The 17593-nt window shown below is 30.9% G+C and overlaps 3 protein-coding genes and 1 long non-coding RNA gene across 6 annotated transcripts; 1 reads left to right on the top strand and 3 right to left on the bottom strand.

The window, feature by feature from the left end:
* Positions 1 to 147: 147 nt before the first annotated feature.
* On the bottom strand, positions 148 to 2062 carry LOC112682860 (52 kDa repressor of the inhibitor of the protein kinase-like). Of its 2 annotated transcripts, none has more exons than XM_025553612.1 (2): positions 1060 to 2062; positions 148 to 992 (listed from the first exon to the last, which is right to left on the bottom strand). In XM_025553612.1, the coding sequence occupies exon 1, from the start codon at positions 2006 to 2008 to the stop codon at positions 1076 to 1078; it is 933 nt and encodes a 310-aa protein (XP_025409397.1). In that variant the 5' UTR covers positions 2009 to 2062; the 3' UTR covers positions 148 to 992; positions 1060 to 1075. The 2 variants fall into 2 exon arrangements, with proteins under 2 accessions (XP_025409397.1, XP_025409396.1); XM_025553611.1 differs by having other exon boundaries at positions 1067 to 2062.
* A 1895-nt stretch (positions 2063 to 3957) lies between these two features.
* On the bottom strand, positions 3958 to 6299 carry LOC112682861. Its single transcript, XR_003148554.1, has 3 exons — positions 6055 to 6299; positions 5731 to 5989; positions 3958 to 4314 (listed from the first exon to the last, which is right to left on the bottom strand). It is a non-coding gene; the product is annotated as an uncharacterized LOC112682861 (long non-coding RNA).
* A 5203-nt stretch (positions 6300 to 11502) lies between these two features.
* LOC112682868 (protein spartin) lies at positions 11503 to 13890 on the top strand. The gene is made up of 6 exons (XM_025553623.1): positions 11503 to 11958; positions 12039 to 12169; positions 12254 to 12579; positions 12650 to 13120; positions 13209 to 13461; positions 13644 to 13890. Exons 1-6 carry the CDS (start codon positions 11827 to 11829, stop codon positions 13801 to 13803), a joined length of 1473 nt encoding a protein of 490 aa, XP_025409408.1. The 5' UTR covers positions 11503 to 11826; the 3' UTR covers positions 13804 to 13890.
* A 1286-nt stretch (positions 13891 to 15176) lies between these two features.
* Positions 15177 to 17559, bottom strand: LOC112682876 (uncharacterized protein C15orf61). Of its 2 annotated transcripts, XM_025553637.1 has the most exons (3): positions 17135 to 17559; positions 15507 to 15686; positions 15177 to 15441 (listed from the first exon to the last, which is right to left on the bottom strand). In XM_025553637.1, the coding sequence occupies exons 1-2, from the start codon at positions 17427 to 17429 to the stop codon at positions 15559 to 15561; spliced, it is 423 nt and encodes a 140-aa protein (XP_025409422.1). In that variant the 5' UTR covers positions 17430 to 17559; the 3' UTR covers positions 15177 to 15441; positions 15507 to 15558. The 2 variants fall into 2 exon arrangements, with proteins under 2 accessions (XP_025409422.1, XP_025409423.1); XM_025553638.1 differs by lacking the exon at positions 15507 to 15686.
* Between the last annotated feature and the right edge of the window lie 34 nt (positions 17560 to 17593).

Raw genomic sequence — 17593 nt, 5'->3', positions numbered from 1 at the left:
CGACCCTCCGCCGCGCCTCCAATATTTCCGTCGTCCGTGACCACGACCACTGTCCGTCACCTTGAACCTCCCCCGATAACGGATGAAATCTCCGACACAGCTCCGCGCGTATCATATCTGAACAAAAAAAAAAACATTAGGGTCGTTCTCACCGTGTTCAATCGAGGCTGTACGTTCAACGTCGAACCCAGGGTCGGATTGAGCCGCCGGCAATCCGAGATCCGGGACTGCCTGACCCGGTGGGCAGCTTCTTCGCGAACGACTGTCCACTTGAACAGTTCAAGATTTAAAACCGATGTTCAGAGATCGCAATGGAGTTAGTTTTTTAGTTTTCAAAAAGTTCATAGATATTATGTCAGAAAAATTAGGACGATAACAAAGTTCAGTTCCGTTGCTCGTGATGGTGTTCGGTCGTGTATCAGATTTTCCCGGTCTGTTATTTTAAAAAATAACCGCCGACTGCTCTGCTCTAGGAAAAAGTGAAATTACACCGCGGCCGTTTGATGCGAGCCCGTAAAGTTTTTATCCTTTTCCGAGACACGACGACACCAGTCGCGACAATCCGTCGGTCCGAAGGTTCCAAGTCATCCGATGAACGATATTTTCCTGTACGTCACGTTTACTTCTTGGCGATCGATCGCTTATGGTACGTTAATGTTAGCGTGAATCACGTAGCGTATCGTAAATGGCAAATCAAATTGTGTACTCTGGTCGAACGCTCGCCGCGTGAAGGGTTCGATCAATAGGCCCGTTGTAGAAATATGCTGCTATCACCAGGGGCGCACCCAGGATTTTTTTTTGGGGGGGCTAAATAAAATTATCTTTTAACAGTTACAGTATTTATTTTTAAATATGTACAAAAATCGGAAAACACGCTTGTGCTTGTGCACGATTTTTACGTCACTTTCTTTTATGAAATTAACAATATGATATTTTACATAGTTTTGATTTAGTCAGTAGTCACGCCGCGTGCCGTTACGGTGAAGTTATTCCTGTAAAATAATAAATATTATTATTAATTTATTATATTATAACTAATATATTGATTATTTTTCATACATTTTACCTTTTAATTTTAAACTACGAAGTTAAGTCGTCTTGGTCCTTTTTTTCCTAGTATTGATAGTACTTCTGAAGTTTGAACATCGATTTCTCTATGAATATGAAGCATAGCTAATCCATTCAGTCGATTCTGACTCATTGTATTTCTCAAGTATGTTTTTATTCTTCTTAAAGAAGAAAATGATCTTTCCGTTGTACTTGTTGAAACAGGCAATGTTGAGAATATTTTTAAAAGTATAAATATAGTTTGAAATAGAGTATCATTACACAAGTTTAATGCATCGATCGCATTATGTGGTAAAGAATGATTTTGGTGTGCGAATTTTTGGTACCATAAATCGAATTCGGCGGCTGCAGCATTAACTCCATTTTGTGGTATATCATTTTTGTAAAATTCCAATAGTTTTGAATACTGTGATTTTTCTGTTTGATTGGGAATATGTCCAGTTGGTAAAAGGCACTTAAAACTTTTAATCACATCTTTGTGCTTTAAAAATCGTTCAGATATACTATTAATAAAGGAATCTAGCCATGGAATGAAAATGGCACGTTTATAATATTCTTCTTCATTTTCTGAGGGTACATTACACCGTTTGGTTTGATTTTTTGTTAATCTAGGCATAGCAATTGTTATTTCTAAGGCATCAGCAATTTCGCAAGCTTCGTTGAAAATAATTTTAAATTCGTTTTCAACATTTGTTCGTATGTTTTGCAGAACAGATATTACACTATCTACGTTATTTAAAGCCTCCGAAATATCCAAATCAGTCGATTGAAGAATTTTACTGATTGGCAAAGTATAACTTAACAGTTTTTCTGCACACAATAGAGATATTATAAAACTTGATTGTCGAATTCCACATAACAGTAAAAACGCATTAGACGATGAGTCTTTACAACTCCATGACTGTATTTCTTCTAAAGTTGCAACTACAGGCAACAACATTTGTTAAAAATTATTAAAAAAATTAACGCTAATAACCAACGACGCGACGTTCACTTGTACGATTGTACGACGAATGATAAATATAATACATTTATAAATCGTTTTGTTGAAATAAGTATACGAAATAATATGATTATTGATTATCTAAATTGCCCGTGTCATTGACACATAAACCAAGAGATAAGCTACAAAAATACATCATCGCGGCAGGTCGCCTTCATTGACGATTTCCAGGAAAAGAATACCCATAACATTGCTAAAAATAAACGAAAACGAAATCCAAATACACCGTTTAAATGAAGACACTTTACTGAATAACGACACATAAAAACGGAAGAATTGCCCTGTTAACCAACTATTTTTGGGGGGGGCTTAAGCCCGTTAGCCCCCCCCCTTGGGTGCGCCCTTGGCTATCACATGTACATCACTTCATCACGACTTCGAATCGTTACGATTACGACGAGCAGTGGTTCAGTCCTAGTAACCGCCATGATCGTAGCGATATATTACGAACATTAGTAACGAAAACAAAAACGTATGTAAAACGCTGTCCGCATTAAACGTTCCTCGCACTTACGGGGAAACGTTAACTTTTCGGCGTACTATTCAATTGTAATTATTTAGTCCTAACACAAAACCATTATACACCTATTGTTATGGTTAATAGTTGTACCTGTACGTTTACGAACGTAATAGGTACATTCAATTATAATGGCGAAATAATTTCAATAATACTGTTTGACGAAAAATACGTAAATCGGCATAAATTTATTTAAAAACATACGGTCGAAAATAACTTGATATTGCGTGAGTATTAATTTTGAGGAAATCGGAAAATTAATCAATGACATAATGACATGTTTCGTATTTCCATAAAGTAAAACCCAAAATTGTGATATTTACAAAGATATTTTTTGAAATAATTTTAAACTATATGCGTGTACAAGTGCTATTTGAAATTAATATTGTACTTAAATATAATTTTATTATTTTATTTTCATAAAAGTCAATTTACTTAATGAATTTTGGCTAAATAATTTTTTTTTTTTAAGGCAGTATTAAAGTAGCAAGATAAATGCATACCTTACTACTAAGTAACATTGTATTTTTTACATAACTCATTGTACAATAGTAAAATGTGTAATATTAGTTAACATCCACAAATCTAAATCTCTTATCAGTCTTCATTATACAGTTATATTTGATTTAAATAATGAAGTAATGATAAGAAGTAGTGCTTTTGTATAGATAATATATGTATATTAAATGAAAACATGAGTAATTGTACTAAAAACAGACCACTGTTGCTTTTACCACAGCCTCGGACAGAGATGTACCGTGACGTAATTTTTTTTTTTTATATTTTCTATTCCAAACGATAATATAATGCCTATTATAATTGCATGTTGAAGTAGCAACCAAACGTATGTTAACGGGTCTAATGTTAAATCAATCGGTTTTGAAAACAATATTATGCTTTACATGTTTATTGTTTCTGAAAAACGTGATTGATTAAAAAAAAAACTTTGTACTTTGTTATTTTAAAACGGTTTGATTAACTCGATAAACGAATCTAAATGATTGTTAATGTTGAATGAGAGTGCCGAAGTATTATTATCTGTGCACACCCTGAACGAGTATGCTTCCACATATCTCAATCATATCGTCGTCAGAATGGAACGCACGAAAATCTCGTACTTTGCTTCTGTAGTTTCGATCGTTATTCCTAAATGTGTTGTTTCGGTCGTGCTGTTAACGCAACGCTACGTAATGGTACCGTACATGGACGAATAATGGTTTGAAAAACAAATAATTCGTCGTACGTTCTTCAGTTTTCATGCACATCGTTTAGATAAAATGCATAACGTTTGGACTTGCGTAACGGAAATGACGTACATTTAAATATTTAATTGTGTACACTACGTGTTGGCTAATCCATTATTTAAACAGCGCGGCGCACAGTAAACATCATTACTAACTGCAGTGCGCGTGAAACGTTCAAATCATTATTGCAGTGGAATAGGTACAAAGCATCGATTGTCGGCCAAGTTCCGGACAAATCTAATCGTTAAATAATTCGGACGACAAGATGAACACCGTTTCGGTCCGTCATCGATAAGAACTATCGAGTGATCTTTGGGGATACACTTAATACTTATGGCTTTTCGCACGTCACGAGAAATCTGACTTCGTAAGTCGTGTTTTCAAGAACCGCATCGGATCAATATAATATTCTGCACCGATTGAACGTTCATTTTGTCCGAGCGATTGCACGCGTTTCCTCCATCCCGTGAGATTTTCGTCGCCTGTTAGGATATTAATTATTTTGTATATTATTATGTCAAAAATAACCATAATTCACGATTTTAATTTTGTTTTTTTCGGTAAGGTTCAAAAACTTTTAATCAAAGCACTTCGTCCCACGTTCATCCCGTAGAGACACACGATATCTGTTTAAATATTAAAACGGTTTTTTAATTCAATGTTTCATTTTTTTTTTTTTTTTTACGCGCATTACAAATGAATATTTAAACAGCTTTGGAAATACTAAAATATAATACACAGACACGTTGACGGAACAACTACATCTTAAGATTACTTATACTGTGATGTTAACTCACACAAGTAAGTGTTGAGAATTTATATGATTTTTCTATGTCTTCTTTTAAAGCGGTTTACTAAATATACGATTTTTATTCCATTTTTTACGGGTTAAAAATTTAGTTTATTTTCGCATAATTTTTAGTAATTTTTCCGCGAACTATTATGAAGTAAAATGTTTATTATGATGTTTATGAACATTACGATATTCATTTTTAGCTTATAAATTATATTAATAGCCATTCGTTTTTAGGCGATTCAGATATTTTAAGAGATCTAAAAATCCTATGGTCTCTTTATAATTTGGCGTTCATTATATTAATTTAAATATGTAACTTATTCAACCAAATAATGATATTTTGGGTAAAATATTTACGAACACAGTGTTCTGTGTGTATTAACCGTTTAATTTAACAGTCGGTTTCAAACTAAGGCCATATACATAGACCAAGCATATATTTTAGCTGTAGACTGTACAGCTTACGGTTGAATCATTGAGAATTTCAATGAGTTTTATTCTGGTTTGAAACCTTCTCTCCGTTTTGTAATATATAATTAATAATTACAAATTACAATACTTCAGCAAATTACAGCTATTGCAGCTGATCTGTTTTTAAGAAAAATTGCCAAATAATTTTTCTACTAAAGTTATAAAGAATAAAAATAAAATTATGTTTTTACTTTCTCGTAATAAACGATTAATTTTTAAATTAAATAAAGTTGGATAAAATAATCAGCGCTGTACAGTAATTAAAACACAGTAGTATGAATGTATCCATAAAATGTCTTTACTATTGTTTTGAAGTAATACTGACGTTAGTAGTTATCATTTTCTTATATGTTAAAATCCCAAAGCGTATAGATTTACTATTGTATACTATCGTGGGCGATGTCTATACGATCAAGTAAACGCGTTTTTTATACATCAGTACGTGAAATATTATTTATTTATTTATATTTAACGGGTTTAATAACCCAATTACAAGTGAAGTATTACAAGTGTAGTGTTAATATATTAATAGTGTTAGGTTCGTATAGTACAAATACGTTATATATAAAATAGATAACAAATTAATTATTAAAGAACTTAAACTAGTACTTACGTACTACTAGTAACTTACGAACTTGAGCGGTGATAGTTTAGGTTTTTGCAGTACATCTTCCAATTATTATACTTCACTGGTACTGCTACTTTATCCAAAGCGAATCCACTTTATCCTGGTAATCTAGCAACGCAGTATAAAGTGCTCGTTTGTTTTTAATTTTGCTTTTGTCCAGAATCTTACAGCAAACTCTTGTTACTTGTTTTGCATTTTGAAAGAACACTAAGGCTCTAAATTGTAATTTTTTTCGATATTGTGTACTACTTAACCCATTTCACTAGCAACATGCAGGTGTAAATAATAAATACGAAAATGTATGTCGTTCTTAAAATGTTTACGTACCTGTAATATTTTGTGTTTTACGTGTACAAATCAAGCTCAACGTATTTATTGTTACGGTTGATGACAAAATAAGCGATTTATTTTTGTTTTACCGTTATATTATTTTTATTATTTTATTAAATGTTTAATATCCTTTAGACACGCACAGTGCGAATGTAAAATACTTTTATTTGTAAACGTCTTGAACTATATGAATTAAGTTGTCGTTAAACGTACTCCTTAAATAATGAACGATCTACTATTTATTATACTTCAGCGATATCTTTAATGTGTAATAATGTATATTTTGAATAAAATCAACGCAGAATTGAATATTTTACACAACCTTATAATCAAAACATTTAAATATTTTAGTTTTTCAATATGAATTTATACTTGGCCTAGAAAAATAAGTACTTAAAAATACAAACACGTATCCGAATATTGAGTAGTCGCCAGTATTTAAAAATAAGTAAATGAATGCAACATTTTAACATTGCCATAATATGCATTTATATTTAAGCACAATAATTGTTTTCGAATCATTCAATACTACCGTAATGTATCTAATATTAAATTACTAATAGTAATGAACTTATAGTTCATTATGGATTACCCGACGGATTATGGTTTACCCTTTGCAAATCTAATTACAAAGTTTTAATCCTGTTTCTGAACAATTATTTAATTGCAGCACTCCAAAGTTTGAATGTCAAAAATTTATCTTCAAGATATCATTATAATATAATATATATTATATATTTTATCACGTGTAATCAAAATATCTTAATTAAATTATGCGGTAGTGTATGGTAGAGTTACTCAAACGGGGGTCTCATACTCCAAAATAAAAGGTCAAATTGATGGATTTAATTACATGTGTGCGTTCGAAAAAAAAACCTTTTACTCGCATTTTTTATAAAAATATAAAATAAACAATCGGAGAAAAAAGCTCAAAGCAATTAATTAGAGGACAATTATTTGTAATTATATTGTGTTTTCTATTCAAAATTTTGTTTGTTTGTGGTCCGACATTTGAAACGCACAAATGTATATTATTTTACATGCTTATAATTTTGTAAGAAAAAAAAATCACAGCGAAGAGCAACTAAACAAACGGTAGGTAACATCACTGCTGACATTAGAGCAAAAAAGAAGTTTATAAAAATACTTTGCAAACCTTTATCTTTACATTCAAATTAGACATAGCATATATATACATATAAAGCTATATTTTCTTTGCACATTTTTGAAAATGTCTTCATACAACGTTGCCATGGGTGTAGCGAGAGTCTTATAGGGGGACTTATCCCCCCCCTGCGCCTCAAACTGAATTATATTTATTTATACCAAACGTGTAAGTCTTGCATTAAAATCAAAAATTAAATAAGATATGTCTAAAAATAGTTTAGTGGGACCGAGTGTTATCTACAAGTATAATCGTTTTGACGTTTTATGTGTTATCCAATGGTCTATCTGTAGATTATTTGAATTATGAGTTTAACACTTATCGCTTTATGTTTTTGCCCCCCTCCCCTGATTCAAATCTTAGCTACGCCTATGAACGACGCAATTGCGTTCAATCGTATCCACATCCAAAATAATGGTGTATGCATATTTTGTTGCTTGTAAATTATTATCGAAAAGATAAATATACGATTTTGTAGTAAAATATAATTATAATAATTATAATGCCCTTTCATATTACATTAAATATATATTAAAATGAGCAAGACGTACCGATTATTTATAATTACGTCTTACAATTGGTTTGTGTGATATTTCAAATTAAATATTTATATTATAAACTACTTAACACAAATAAATACTGTTATATTTTATTTTTGAGAAATATATTTATTTGGGCCGTATTAAAGGATTTACGATAATAATTTTCATTTTAACAATTGGAGATCGATTTTTGCTTAGAATCACCCGATATATAATATAATATACATATTTAACGTCAATAGAATTATTATTAATGACTTAGTTGCATGTATTGAATCAAGAAAAATAATGTTATAATATTTTACTTGGACTATCTATTAATTTATTAATTTCAAAGTGTAGTTACGCAAAAAAAATGCACGATTGACTGTTTTTACGCTTACTAAATAACTTTTCAATCAAATTGTAATTTAATATTAAATTAGTTACACTATAGAAATATACAAACACATTTCAAGCGAAACGAAATGATAGAATACAATTTCATTTTAATAATGTTTGGATGAAATGCAGAGAGTGTAACTACATCAAAGATACCACAAGCCAATTTATAGTTAAAATTGAAATGCTCTGAAGGAACTGAATGCATTTGTTTTTGTTTTAAGTCTTCAAATACTGAAGTTTCAGTGTTGATACTTCTAATCATATTATATTTTATTGGCACTGTTCTGCACCGCCGTCGACGTTGTGACAAACGAACAAAAATATTAAGATTAAAGGCTTTTTTATAGGCAATTTTTCAACTATTGTTAAGTAGCCAAGGCGTGAAAAGTAAAAATCGATCATTCCAGTAAATGTATGTCGATGTACGATTATCGTGGGCATAATTTATGTATATATATATATTTTTTATTTATAACTGAAGTGGTTTGAAAAACGGTTTTTCATAGTTGTGATTTGTTTGAAAAGTATAAAAAAAAAGCGGGAAGAAAGTTCGCCAAATTTTCTAGTTTGATTTGCATCTATCTATAAATGTACTCGAATTCTGAATATGTATGGAGTAAAAACAAATTTATTTTATATTACTAGAAATGAATGGGTTGAAGAACGCAAATTATTTTTTAAACTCGATATTAAGCTAGTCCACATATACGACGTCATAATTGCAGTACCTAGTTTATTTTCAGTATTTTTTAGTTTATTGGTACAGGCCGGCGGAGAAATACAATTATCACTCCTGAACTTGCTTTAACAGGCGAGTATAAAGTTTTATCTCACAATAAATAAATTATAATAATTATGCTGGTCCTGCAGTATAGGCAAAGCGTACGTATGTTTGACCCGCATCAAAAAAATCAATTCATAAGGCATCTATTAATTTATAATATTAATGGGTCTAAATTCTAATGAATCAAATGAGTAATACAATGTTATATTGTAGTACAAATATTGTGTTTATTTTCTAGAAGTTCACAGATAAAAACTGCTATAAATAACTGGCTAGGTGTATCGTACTTTGCAGTCGTTGACGCTACTATTCGAAAAAACTATTCGTTATTTTTAAGAGTACGAACAAAAAACGATTTTGATTTAATCAAACTGCATGTACATAACACTAAACACAAGGATTTTCTCATAATTTAATAGTAATAATAATCATGATTTAGGTCAAATTGTTAACAGTAAACAGTTAATGAAATATAAATATTGATTTTTAACTCACGGTTAACCATTGATGATAACACGGGTATAATTTAAATTCTGGGCAAATTATTTCAAGTTAACTGATTATCAATTTTATATCAATTACAGACTAAGAATTTTACCATTGTTTTTTTTAATCTAAAATGTATGACTGAGTGTATAGTATGTTATATATATACGTGTATCAGTAGGTAATGAATATTCCAAATACAATTAGGTCTTCATAAGTACTCATTTATGAATATATTATATATATATTATTATTATTATTATAATTTTATTCGATTATGAATTTGGTTTATGTTGTCATTATTGCTACGCGATGATGTATATCTAACAATCAAAGTCAGTAGGGTAGTCCAGTGTTTTTGTGCTAATATTTAATGTGACATTATATAAATATTAATAAAGCACATGTTGCAATATTTATATCTTTGAGCTAACCTATGCGGTTATAATGTATGGACTAATTCTGAATAAATACAATATTGTGATAATTCAATTTTTTTTCGCGTTTGTCTTGACTAACTGCCTGCTCAATCACTGTTGCACTGTTACGATTTATTTTTGAACATAGAAAGTTACGTTGTTTAGTCACTTAACTGGAAGTTAAACTGCCTATTGTGAAAAATAAATAGTTCATCTTAGTGGATTTAAATTTAGTCTAATATTGATCTAGTCGCATTGCCATTTCACAAGTCATATTGATTAAATATATAAGTTTGAATAACTTTAAAAAATAATTAAATTAAAGAACACCTTTGAACGCATTACCGCCAATCACTGGTAGCTGCCGAAATATATCTTAAAACTGATAATCTGTACATGCGTCACTGTTCTTGAAATAAAATATGGTCATAACTTATAAATGTACCAATGTCGTAGGAACACTTACGGCCTCTGCAAACCCAGATAATTTTTCATCAAAACAACCTTAGCGATGGACAGAAATTAAGGTACTTCTAGTGATTCGATTTAAAAAATGTAAAGATATTTGAATTGGAAAACAAGTCTACTTAGCATCGGCTGGAGCATATATTTTATATTTTTAATATTTTTTTTTTAATAAATTTAATATTAAGAATTGACAAATTTATAAAATTCGATCGACCGAGTGAATCCACGCCCTATCAAGATTTTTAGCGATCAGGTAATCTGAAATCATTTCATAATCGAGTATTCGAAATCTAATCGTTATCGCCGATCCTCCTCACAAACGTATGTACAGCTCACGCGCACGCACCACCATCGTTGCCTATACCGAACCCCTCAAAAACGGTCCGTTTGCAATGTCCACGTGGTTTACGAGATTCTAGTTTACTAGCAACCGATCAAAAGTTACATAAGTCAACAGTTTTACAAGCACATGGTAGAACAGTTATTACACATACACGAAACTAGTCGTCATCTATTTTACTAGCACATTGTACTACCTGGGGAATAACGCGCCACTAGTTCAGAGTGACTACTAAACAACTAGTTGTCCGGTTACACGCAATTTATGCATATTTTTTGTTTTTTTTTTTTTTTTGGAGGGAGGATCAGGACTCCCCCTGGATCCACATCTGGGTGTAGTTAAACGTTGCACAGTTAGGGGCTTCGGTAAGGTGGTCCGCTACTTGTTCACAACACGTACACTCGGGGAAACGGAACACCTTCGGACTAGTCGGTTACTCGAACTGCTGCGAACACGAAATCTTGTTTCCGCTCACCAATACAGCGCTTAAACCAACTACTCGGGAACTACGAGTTAAGCGAAAACATTTGAAGTGCAAAACTTTTACCGAGGTGTTACACGAACATCTTGTTACGTTAACATACGACCCAGATGAAGGGGTTACACTCGTTACACCGGTGAAAAAATTTAAATTTTTTTCCCGACTCTCAACGCAGTCGAGGTACCTAAATATTATATAGTAAACATGAGATATTTGCTTCTGACGTTTTAAAAATAATCGTAAACATGCGTTGACGGGAAAAAAATTGATATTATAACCCATAGAAAGGATTTCCCCCACCCCCTTCCAACCCAAATAGGCCACGGACCGCAGCACAAAGACAATGACGTCGCGCGATGAGTAATAACCGTGGCCTGATAGGCCACAAGGCTAACGCGGCGGAATAATAATCGTACGACGCGTTATCGTCCCGACCGGGCGGTATTCGTTTTCGACCGGACCGGGTCGAGCGATCCGATGCGTGACGTTGTTGCGCCACGAACTCGTTGTACGTCCGCAGACGACTCGTCGACACGTAACGCGTACGCCACTCGCCGCCGATCGATAACACCAGCGTGTTTTTTTCGTGATAAGTAGGTTTTCGCGATTTCCGAAACAGCTAATAGTTCGCAATACTTTCGCGTAGTACACCCAACGACCTGAGACCGATCAGTCGACGTTTGGACACGCGAACGGGAACATGTCGATTCCGGGACCGTCGGGCGTCGCGTCCGCGGGCGATCAGTACGGCCGGGTGAAGGCTACCACTGACAAGTTTTTCACGAGCTTGCGCGAGGCCAGGAACTACGAGAGCCAAGGAAAAACGAATTCGGTAAGTTTAACCACCAGCACTTGCTGCTCGAATAACGTACCGACGAAACGGTGAATATCTATTCATTTCCACCATCTTAGGCGTTATTGGAGTACGAACAATGCTTAACGCTTATCGACGACGTCTTCTCTGTTCCGCTGACCAGACCTGCTGATCTTAGTTTAGAATGGACGGAAGTGGATAACATTCTGCAATATTTAAAAACTGAAAAGTAAATGTGCACTATTTTTGCGGTTTACAGTGCTTGTGCTTGTGTTATCCCACAGAAATAATACAATTGATTGATTTTTTTTAGAAAAGAAATTTTAAATCGTATCGTTGAGTTACAAAGGACTAGTGGCTCAGATATGGTCGTCGATAGACCTTTACAAAGTCCTCCGTCCTATCAGGAAGCTACACGTTCAGACGAAGAACAGTCCAATGTTTCTGTTACGTTAGAACAACCAATTTCCTATGGCCAGTTATCGGCAATGCTTAATGATTTACGTATAGACATTGAACAAAGTTCTACAGCTACTGTACTGATTAGCTGCGATAACTCACAAGTATTTTTCATTCCTGCTAATGGACAAGTTACGTCGCCATCGGAAAGATCAAACGTTAAAATTTTTATGCTTGAAGGTAAGTTTGAAAAAAATTATTACAACTCTTCTATCCAATCCACAATACTTGAGAATTTTATTTGTTTTAGGTACAAATGTTGACAGTCCTCCGAGGTACTTTCTTAGCATTGAAGACATTTACTATCCTCTAGTTGCTAATGAATCACCATGTCTTCGCACAGATTATGGAGCATTTTTATTCCCTGATATTGAAAATAGGCATGCATCTATTGGTGTTCTAATTCCTTCAGAACATTTGGAAATTTTCACGTCTATTCTAGAAGATATACTTCAAAAATCATTAAGAAAAAAAATCGACCCTGCTAGAGAAAAAGGTCGTAAAATTTCAGGACACATTGTTAAAGGAGCAACTTTTCTTTCAAATGGATTAGTAAAAGGAGCTGAAAAAACAACAAATTTTATGAACAATTCTACTCCAGGTTTAATGAATTATATAAATCCATCTCAAAATGATACACATGTTTGTCCTCCAGTAAAAAAAGGGGTTAAAATTGCAAAAAATGTGACATGTACTGCAGCAGATGTAACTTGTTTTGTTGGTATGGTTCTTAAAATTTTATTAAGATAATTTGTATGTTATTTGATTTATATTGTAAATTAACAAATTTATTATTATTTTGTATTTAGCTGGAAAAATAGGTACAGCATCTTGTGCACTTGGAAAATTCCTTGCTCCACATGTTCATAAAGGCGGTACAAAGATTTTATCAGGTGTTACTAGTATGGACAAAGATACAGCTTCTAAGCAAATGACGAATGTACTTGACATAGCAGCAGGAGCAATAGAAGGTTTTGGAATTGTTTATGACGGCTTAGAGAAATCTGGTATCATGCTTGGAAACAGTATTTCAAATAATACTGTTCTTATAGTTCGTCACAAGTAAGTTTATGAAGACATTATGTATTTGAAAAGACTGGTGATTTAATATTTTTGATACTTGACTCATTCATTTTTTAAAATCATTGAAATGTATTTTCTTCAAAATACAAATCAGTAGTTTTAAAAAAAGAATTTCTTTACAATCTAATATTATTTATAATTTATTCAAAAATATTTTTTAGATTTGGCAACAATGTTGGTGAAGTAACTCAAGACACTTTTGAAACTGTTGGGCATGGGTTACGATTCACTAGAACAGTCAAAGAATTGGGTCCTAAAAATATTGTTAAGTCAACTGTTAAAGAAACTGGTCGTGCCTATATGGTTCCAACAAATGATTAGAAAATATGTCATAAAATGTTATAAATTCTTACTGTGATTAGTTTTGTTATTTTGCTGTTTTTTTTTATAAAATATTTTTTTCTAAAAAATAATGTTCAGATGGTTTTATTATATATATAAAAAAATGTATATTTAATTTATTAATTAATGCATTTTCATTATTATTAAATATTTTTATAAAAGCTTGGGTAAACATAGAAGTATTTTAGTTACAAATTAAGAATATACATTATTGAGTTTTATTTTTTGGGCATTTTGGATCTGATATTTTGAAATATTACTGTATTTTAATTTGGTGAATTTAATATAAAAAATAATATGAACTAAATTATATTTATGTACCTAAAAACCGTTTATTTCATTTAAATTGGTTTTGAAAATATTTTATTAAAATATTTAATAATGTTCAATGATACCGAAAACAGTATCAGCCATAGGAATGTCTATTGTATATTTTTACAGCAAACTTATAAAGTTTTTAATTACTTCTCATACATCATTAATATAAAGAGTAATTAAACAATCTGAGTTAGTTACATCTTTAATTACTAACAATACACTACAAATCTAAAATATTACATGTTTAATTTCATAAAGATAATTGAAAACGAATTATTTTAGTTATTATAGAATACATTTTAACAAATTATACGATATAAGAGAAATTCGTAAAAAATTAATTTTTATCTCAGCCAATGTTAGGTAAGTAATAAGGCAATTAAAATAACTGTATATAAATAAAATATTAATTTCAAAAATAAAAATAAACGAGTAATTTCATTTTTGATATATGAGTAATACCTACTATAATATTGTGTATACTACATTATTGATTATAAACAATATATAGTGATGTAAGTTTGTATTATACAAGGTATTATAAACATGGTATAAAATTATTTTATACAAAAAGTATAAAAAAAATATAATAAAAGGGTTTTTTTTTTAGTAACTCACTATTCATTTTTTAGTTGTACTTATAGAATGAATCTCTAATAAAGTACAGTATTATTATAAAAATTAAAAATATACAATATTATTGTAATCGTATTAATTTAGAATTTAGGTGTTAAAAATGACTAAAATCAATTTATTGTACTAATATAATATTCAAATATTGTAAATATATAGGTACAATGAGATAATATAGAACTATAAAAGTATTAAGTATAGTTTTATCTTTATTTATATTTAAAACATATAAAATACATACGTATGTTACCTATATCATAATTGCAAATCGATAGCATGACTAAATATTAATTTGGTGAATTTGGTAAATAATTCTTGTATTATGTGTCTTTTTAATTTTTTTCTAACTTTTAAGCCATTTTTTTCAATTATCCCATTTTAAAATAATTTATATTTCATAATTAATAATGGAGTGATAACCTTTATTAAATGCCTTATAATTTAAGGTACTACAAGGTTCTATACGATATAATACCACATTATACAAAAAATAAATAAAATACCGTATTTTAAAATCTCTAACAATATATAATCGATGATTATATGAATATTTATATTATTTTATACGCACTATATTCCAAAACAGTTCATCTTTCTCATCTCAGAAACTCGTTTTGTAAACTCTCTTCTCTTGGCTACTCTTCTCTTGATGTATAATAATGTACACTATAAATATTTAAAATTATTGATTTGAAAATCTTATATTTCACTATAAAATTACTAATTCATACATTAGTCAAGTTTTATCTAAAATGAACATTATCTATATACGTTGAAGGCTAATTAATGAGTTGATCCTTTATCTTCTTTTAAAAGGAAATAAATATATACATCTCCTTCGTTTGTCTTCACTATTTCTTTATATGAAATCATAAAAACAGCAGATAAACCATACAAAAGCAATGGAATACCTGAAAAAATGGCTTTTGTTTAAAGTAAACTATATTCAGGTTAATAAAATAATTAAAATAATTTAATATGAATAAATAAATATTTAACCTGAGGTATTATTATATTTGTAATATACAATTGGTTTCAAAATTCATTGTCAGGTATATATAAAGTAATTTTATTGACTTTGTATATATCTGATGATGAATTTTTAATTCTAAAATGGTTGGAAAATGGTTAAAAAATATTTTTATAATACATAGGTGAAGTCCAGAACTTTAAATATTTAAGATAATTTGTACAAAAGGATAAGGGCTTTGGCATGAATGTAAGACATAGGATTAAGTGCAGCTAAATTAAATGAAGTGAAGAGTTGGGTATTTTATGTGATAAGAGAATTCCAATGAGGCTGAAAAGTAAATTTTACAGAAATGTAGCGAGACCAAGTATGCTATTTGGTTCAGAATGTTGGGTGGTTGATAGGAAAATAGAACAGAGTTTTGTAGAAATGAAAATGTTTATGATGCTGATAATGAGATGCTTATTGATGGATGAGTGAAGTGACAAAAGAAGATAGAATAAGAAATGAATACGTGAGAGGAAGTACAGGTGTAGCGTCAATAGTGGACAAGATGAAAGAAAATAGACTGAGATGGTTTGAGCATGGGATGAGGTGAAAGGAAACAAGAAGGGTAAGTGATTATGAAAATGAACGTTGAAGGGAAAAGAAGAAGAAAATCAAAAAAAATATGGTTCAATACAATTGAGGATGATATGAGAGCTATTGGTGTATATGTAGGGGATGTAGAAAATCGAGACAAATGGAGGTTTAGGACAAGGATGGCCGACCCCAAATAGTAGAGAGTAAGTGAAAAAGAAATTATTTTATATAATTTATGTAATAATAAATCTGTAATTGTAATTATATTATGAAGGATCAGCCCAAATATATTCTAAAATAAATATAATAATATTCCAGGCTAAGCATTAATTAATTAATTAATTAATTAATATATATATACACTATTTATTTATATATTAATTTACGAGTACCTATTTTATCGTTATTGCATTCTTTCCCCATGTGGCCTCCGTAAAAATTTTTATTTTATTTTTTATTATTTAATGATTTAATATACTTACTAAATTTGAAATTGAATCACATACTGTATCAAAATGTTATTAATTGATTTTATTAAGGCAAGCCCTACAATAAATTTAGGATTTCAAAACTTTTAGGAAATTTTATAGTTTATTTAATAGTTGAAAACATGCATATAAATCATATTATCTATAAATTTTATAATGTTCATAACTTTGTAAAATGATGAAGAGAAACTTAATAAAACACCTCATTCAACATTAAATGTTTATCAGTAATATAGAAAAAGAGAAAAAAAGAAGGGAAAAAAAATAACTTTTAATACTGACTATTTTGGTATTTTTAACACAATCGCTTAGTGCTTACCTAGGTTAACAAGTTTTAATATTTTGAACAATTTATCTTCGGATTCCAAGTTTTCATAAGGTCTTTTGGTGCAATGATATTTTATGTAGGGAAAACAACCGGCACGCAAGACATGGTAGTTAGTACTACCGGCCTTCCAATTGAAGTGGGATCGGCCTCGTTGATCGTCAACAACGGAACTATATTTAACGAAAAAAGACGTCCAAGGCGGTTCATTGGACTGCTCCAAGTAATTGGTAAGCACGACAGAGGCTTTTGGAAGCCGTTTGGCCGAGTGCCGCAAAGCGTTCGTCATTGTTCAACATGATTGAAGTCGAACGGTGCTAGGCATATTGTTATTTTCTATTTCAGATTGAAAGCTTCACGTCGAACTGCTAAGCCCAGTTCACGGAATATAATAAATTCATGAATATATAATAAATATGGCCACCCAACCGTTTGATAACGGCCGTTATCAAC

This window comes from Sipha flava, unplaced genomic scaffold (genome assembly GCF_003268045.1).
Source record: "Sipha flava isolate LNK unplaced genomic scaffold, YSA_version1 213_pilon_pilon, whole genome shotgun sequence".
Classification (NCBI taxonomy): domain Eukaryota; kingdom Metazoa; phylum Arthropoda; class Insecta; order Hemiptera; family Aphididae; genus Sipha; species Sipha flava.
Note: the sequence above shows the minus strand (reverse complement) of the source record. Positions and strands in the feature narration are given on the sequence as shown.

Excerpts from the sequence above, each read along its gene's own strand:
- LOC112682860 (XM_025553612.1), bottom strand. The coding sequence starts at position 2,008 with ATGTTGTTGCCTGTAGTTGCAACTTTAGAAGAAATACAGTCATGGAGT.
- LOC112682868 (XM_025553623.1), top strand. The coding sequence starts at position 11,827 with ATGTCGATTCCGGGACCGTCGGGCGTCGCGTCCGCGGGCGATCAGTAC. Across the intron at positions 12,170-12,253 it reads CAATATTTAAAAACTGAAAA|AAAAGAAATTTTAAATCGTA; the intron begins GTAAATGTGCAC and ends GATTTTTTTTAG. Across the intron at positions 13,121-13,208 it reads AGATGTAACTTGTTTTGTTG|CTGGAAAAATAGGTACAGCA; the intron begins GTATGGTTCTTA and ends TTTTGTATTTAG.
- LOC112682876 (XM_025553637.1), bottom strand. The coding sequence starts at position 17,429 with ATGACGAACGCTTTGCGGCACTCGGCCAAACGGCTTCCAAAAGCCTCT. Across the intron at positions 15,687-17,134 it reads ATTAAAACTTGTTAACCTAG|GTATTCCATTGCTTTTGTAT; the intron begins GTAAGCACTAAG and ends CCATTTTTTCAG.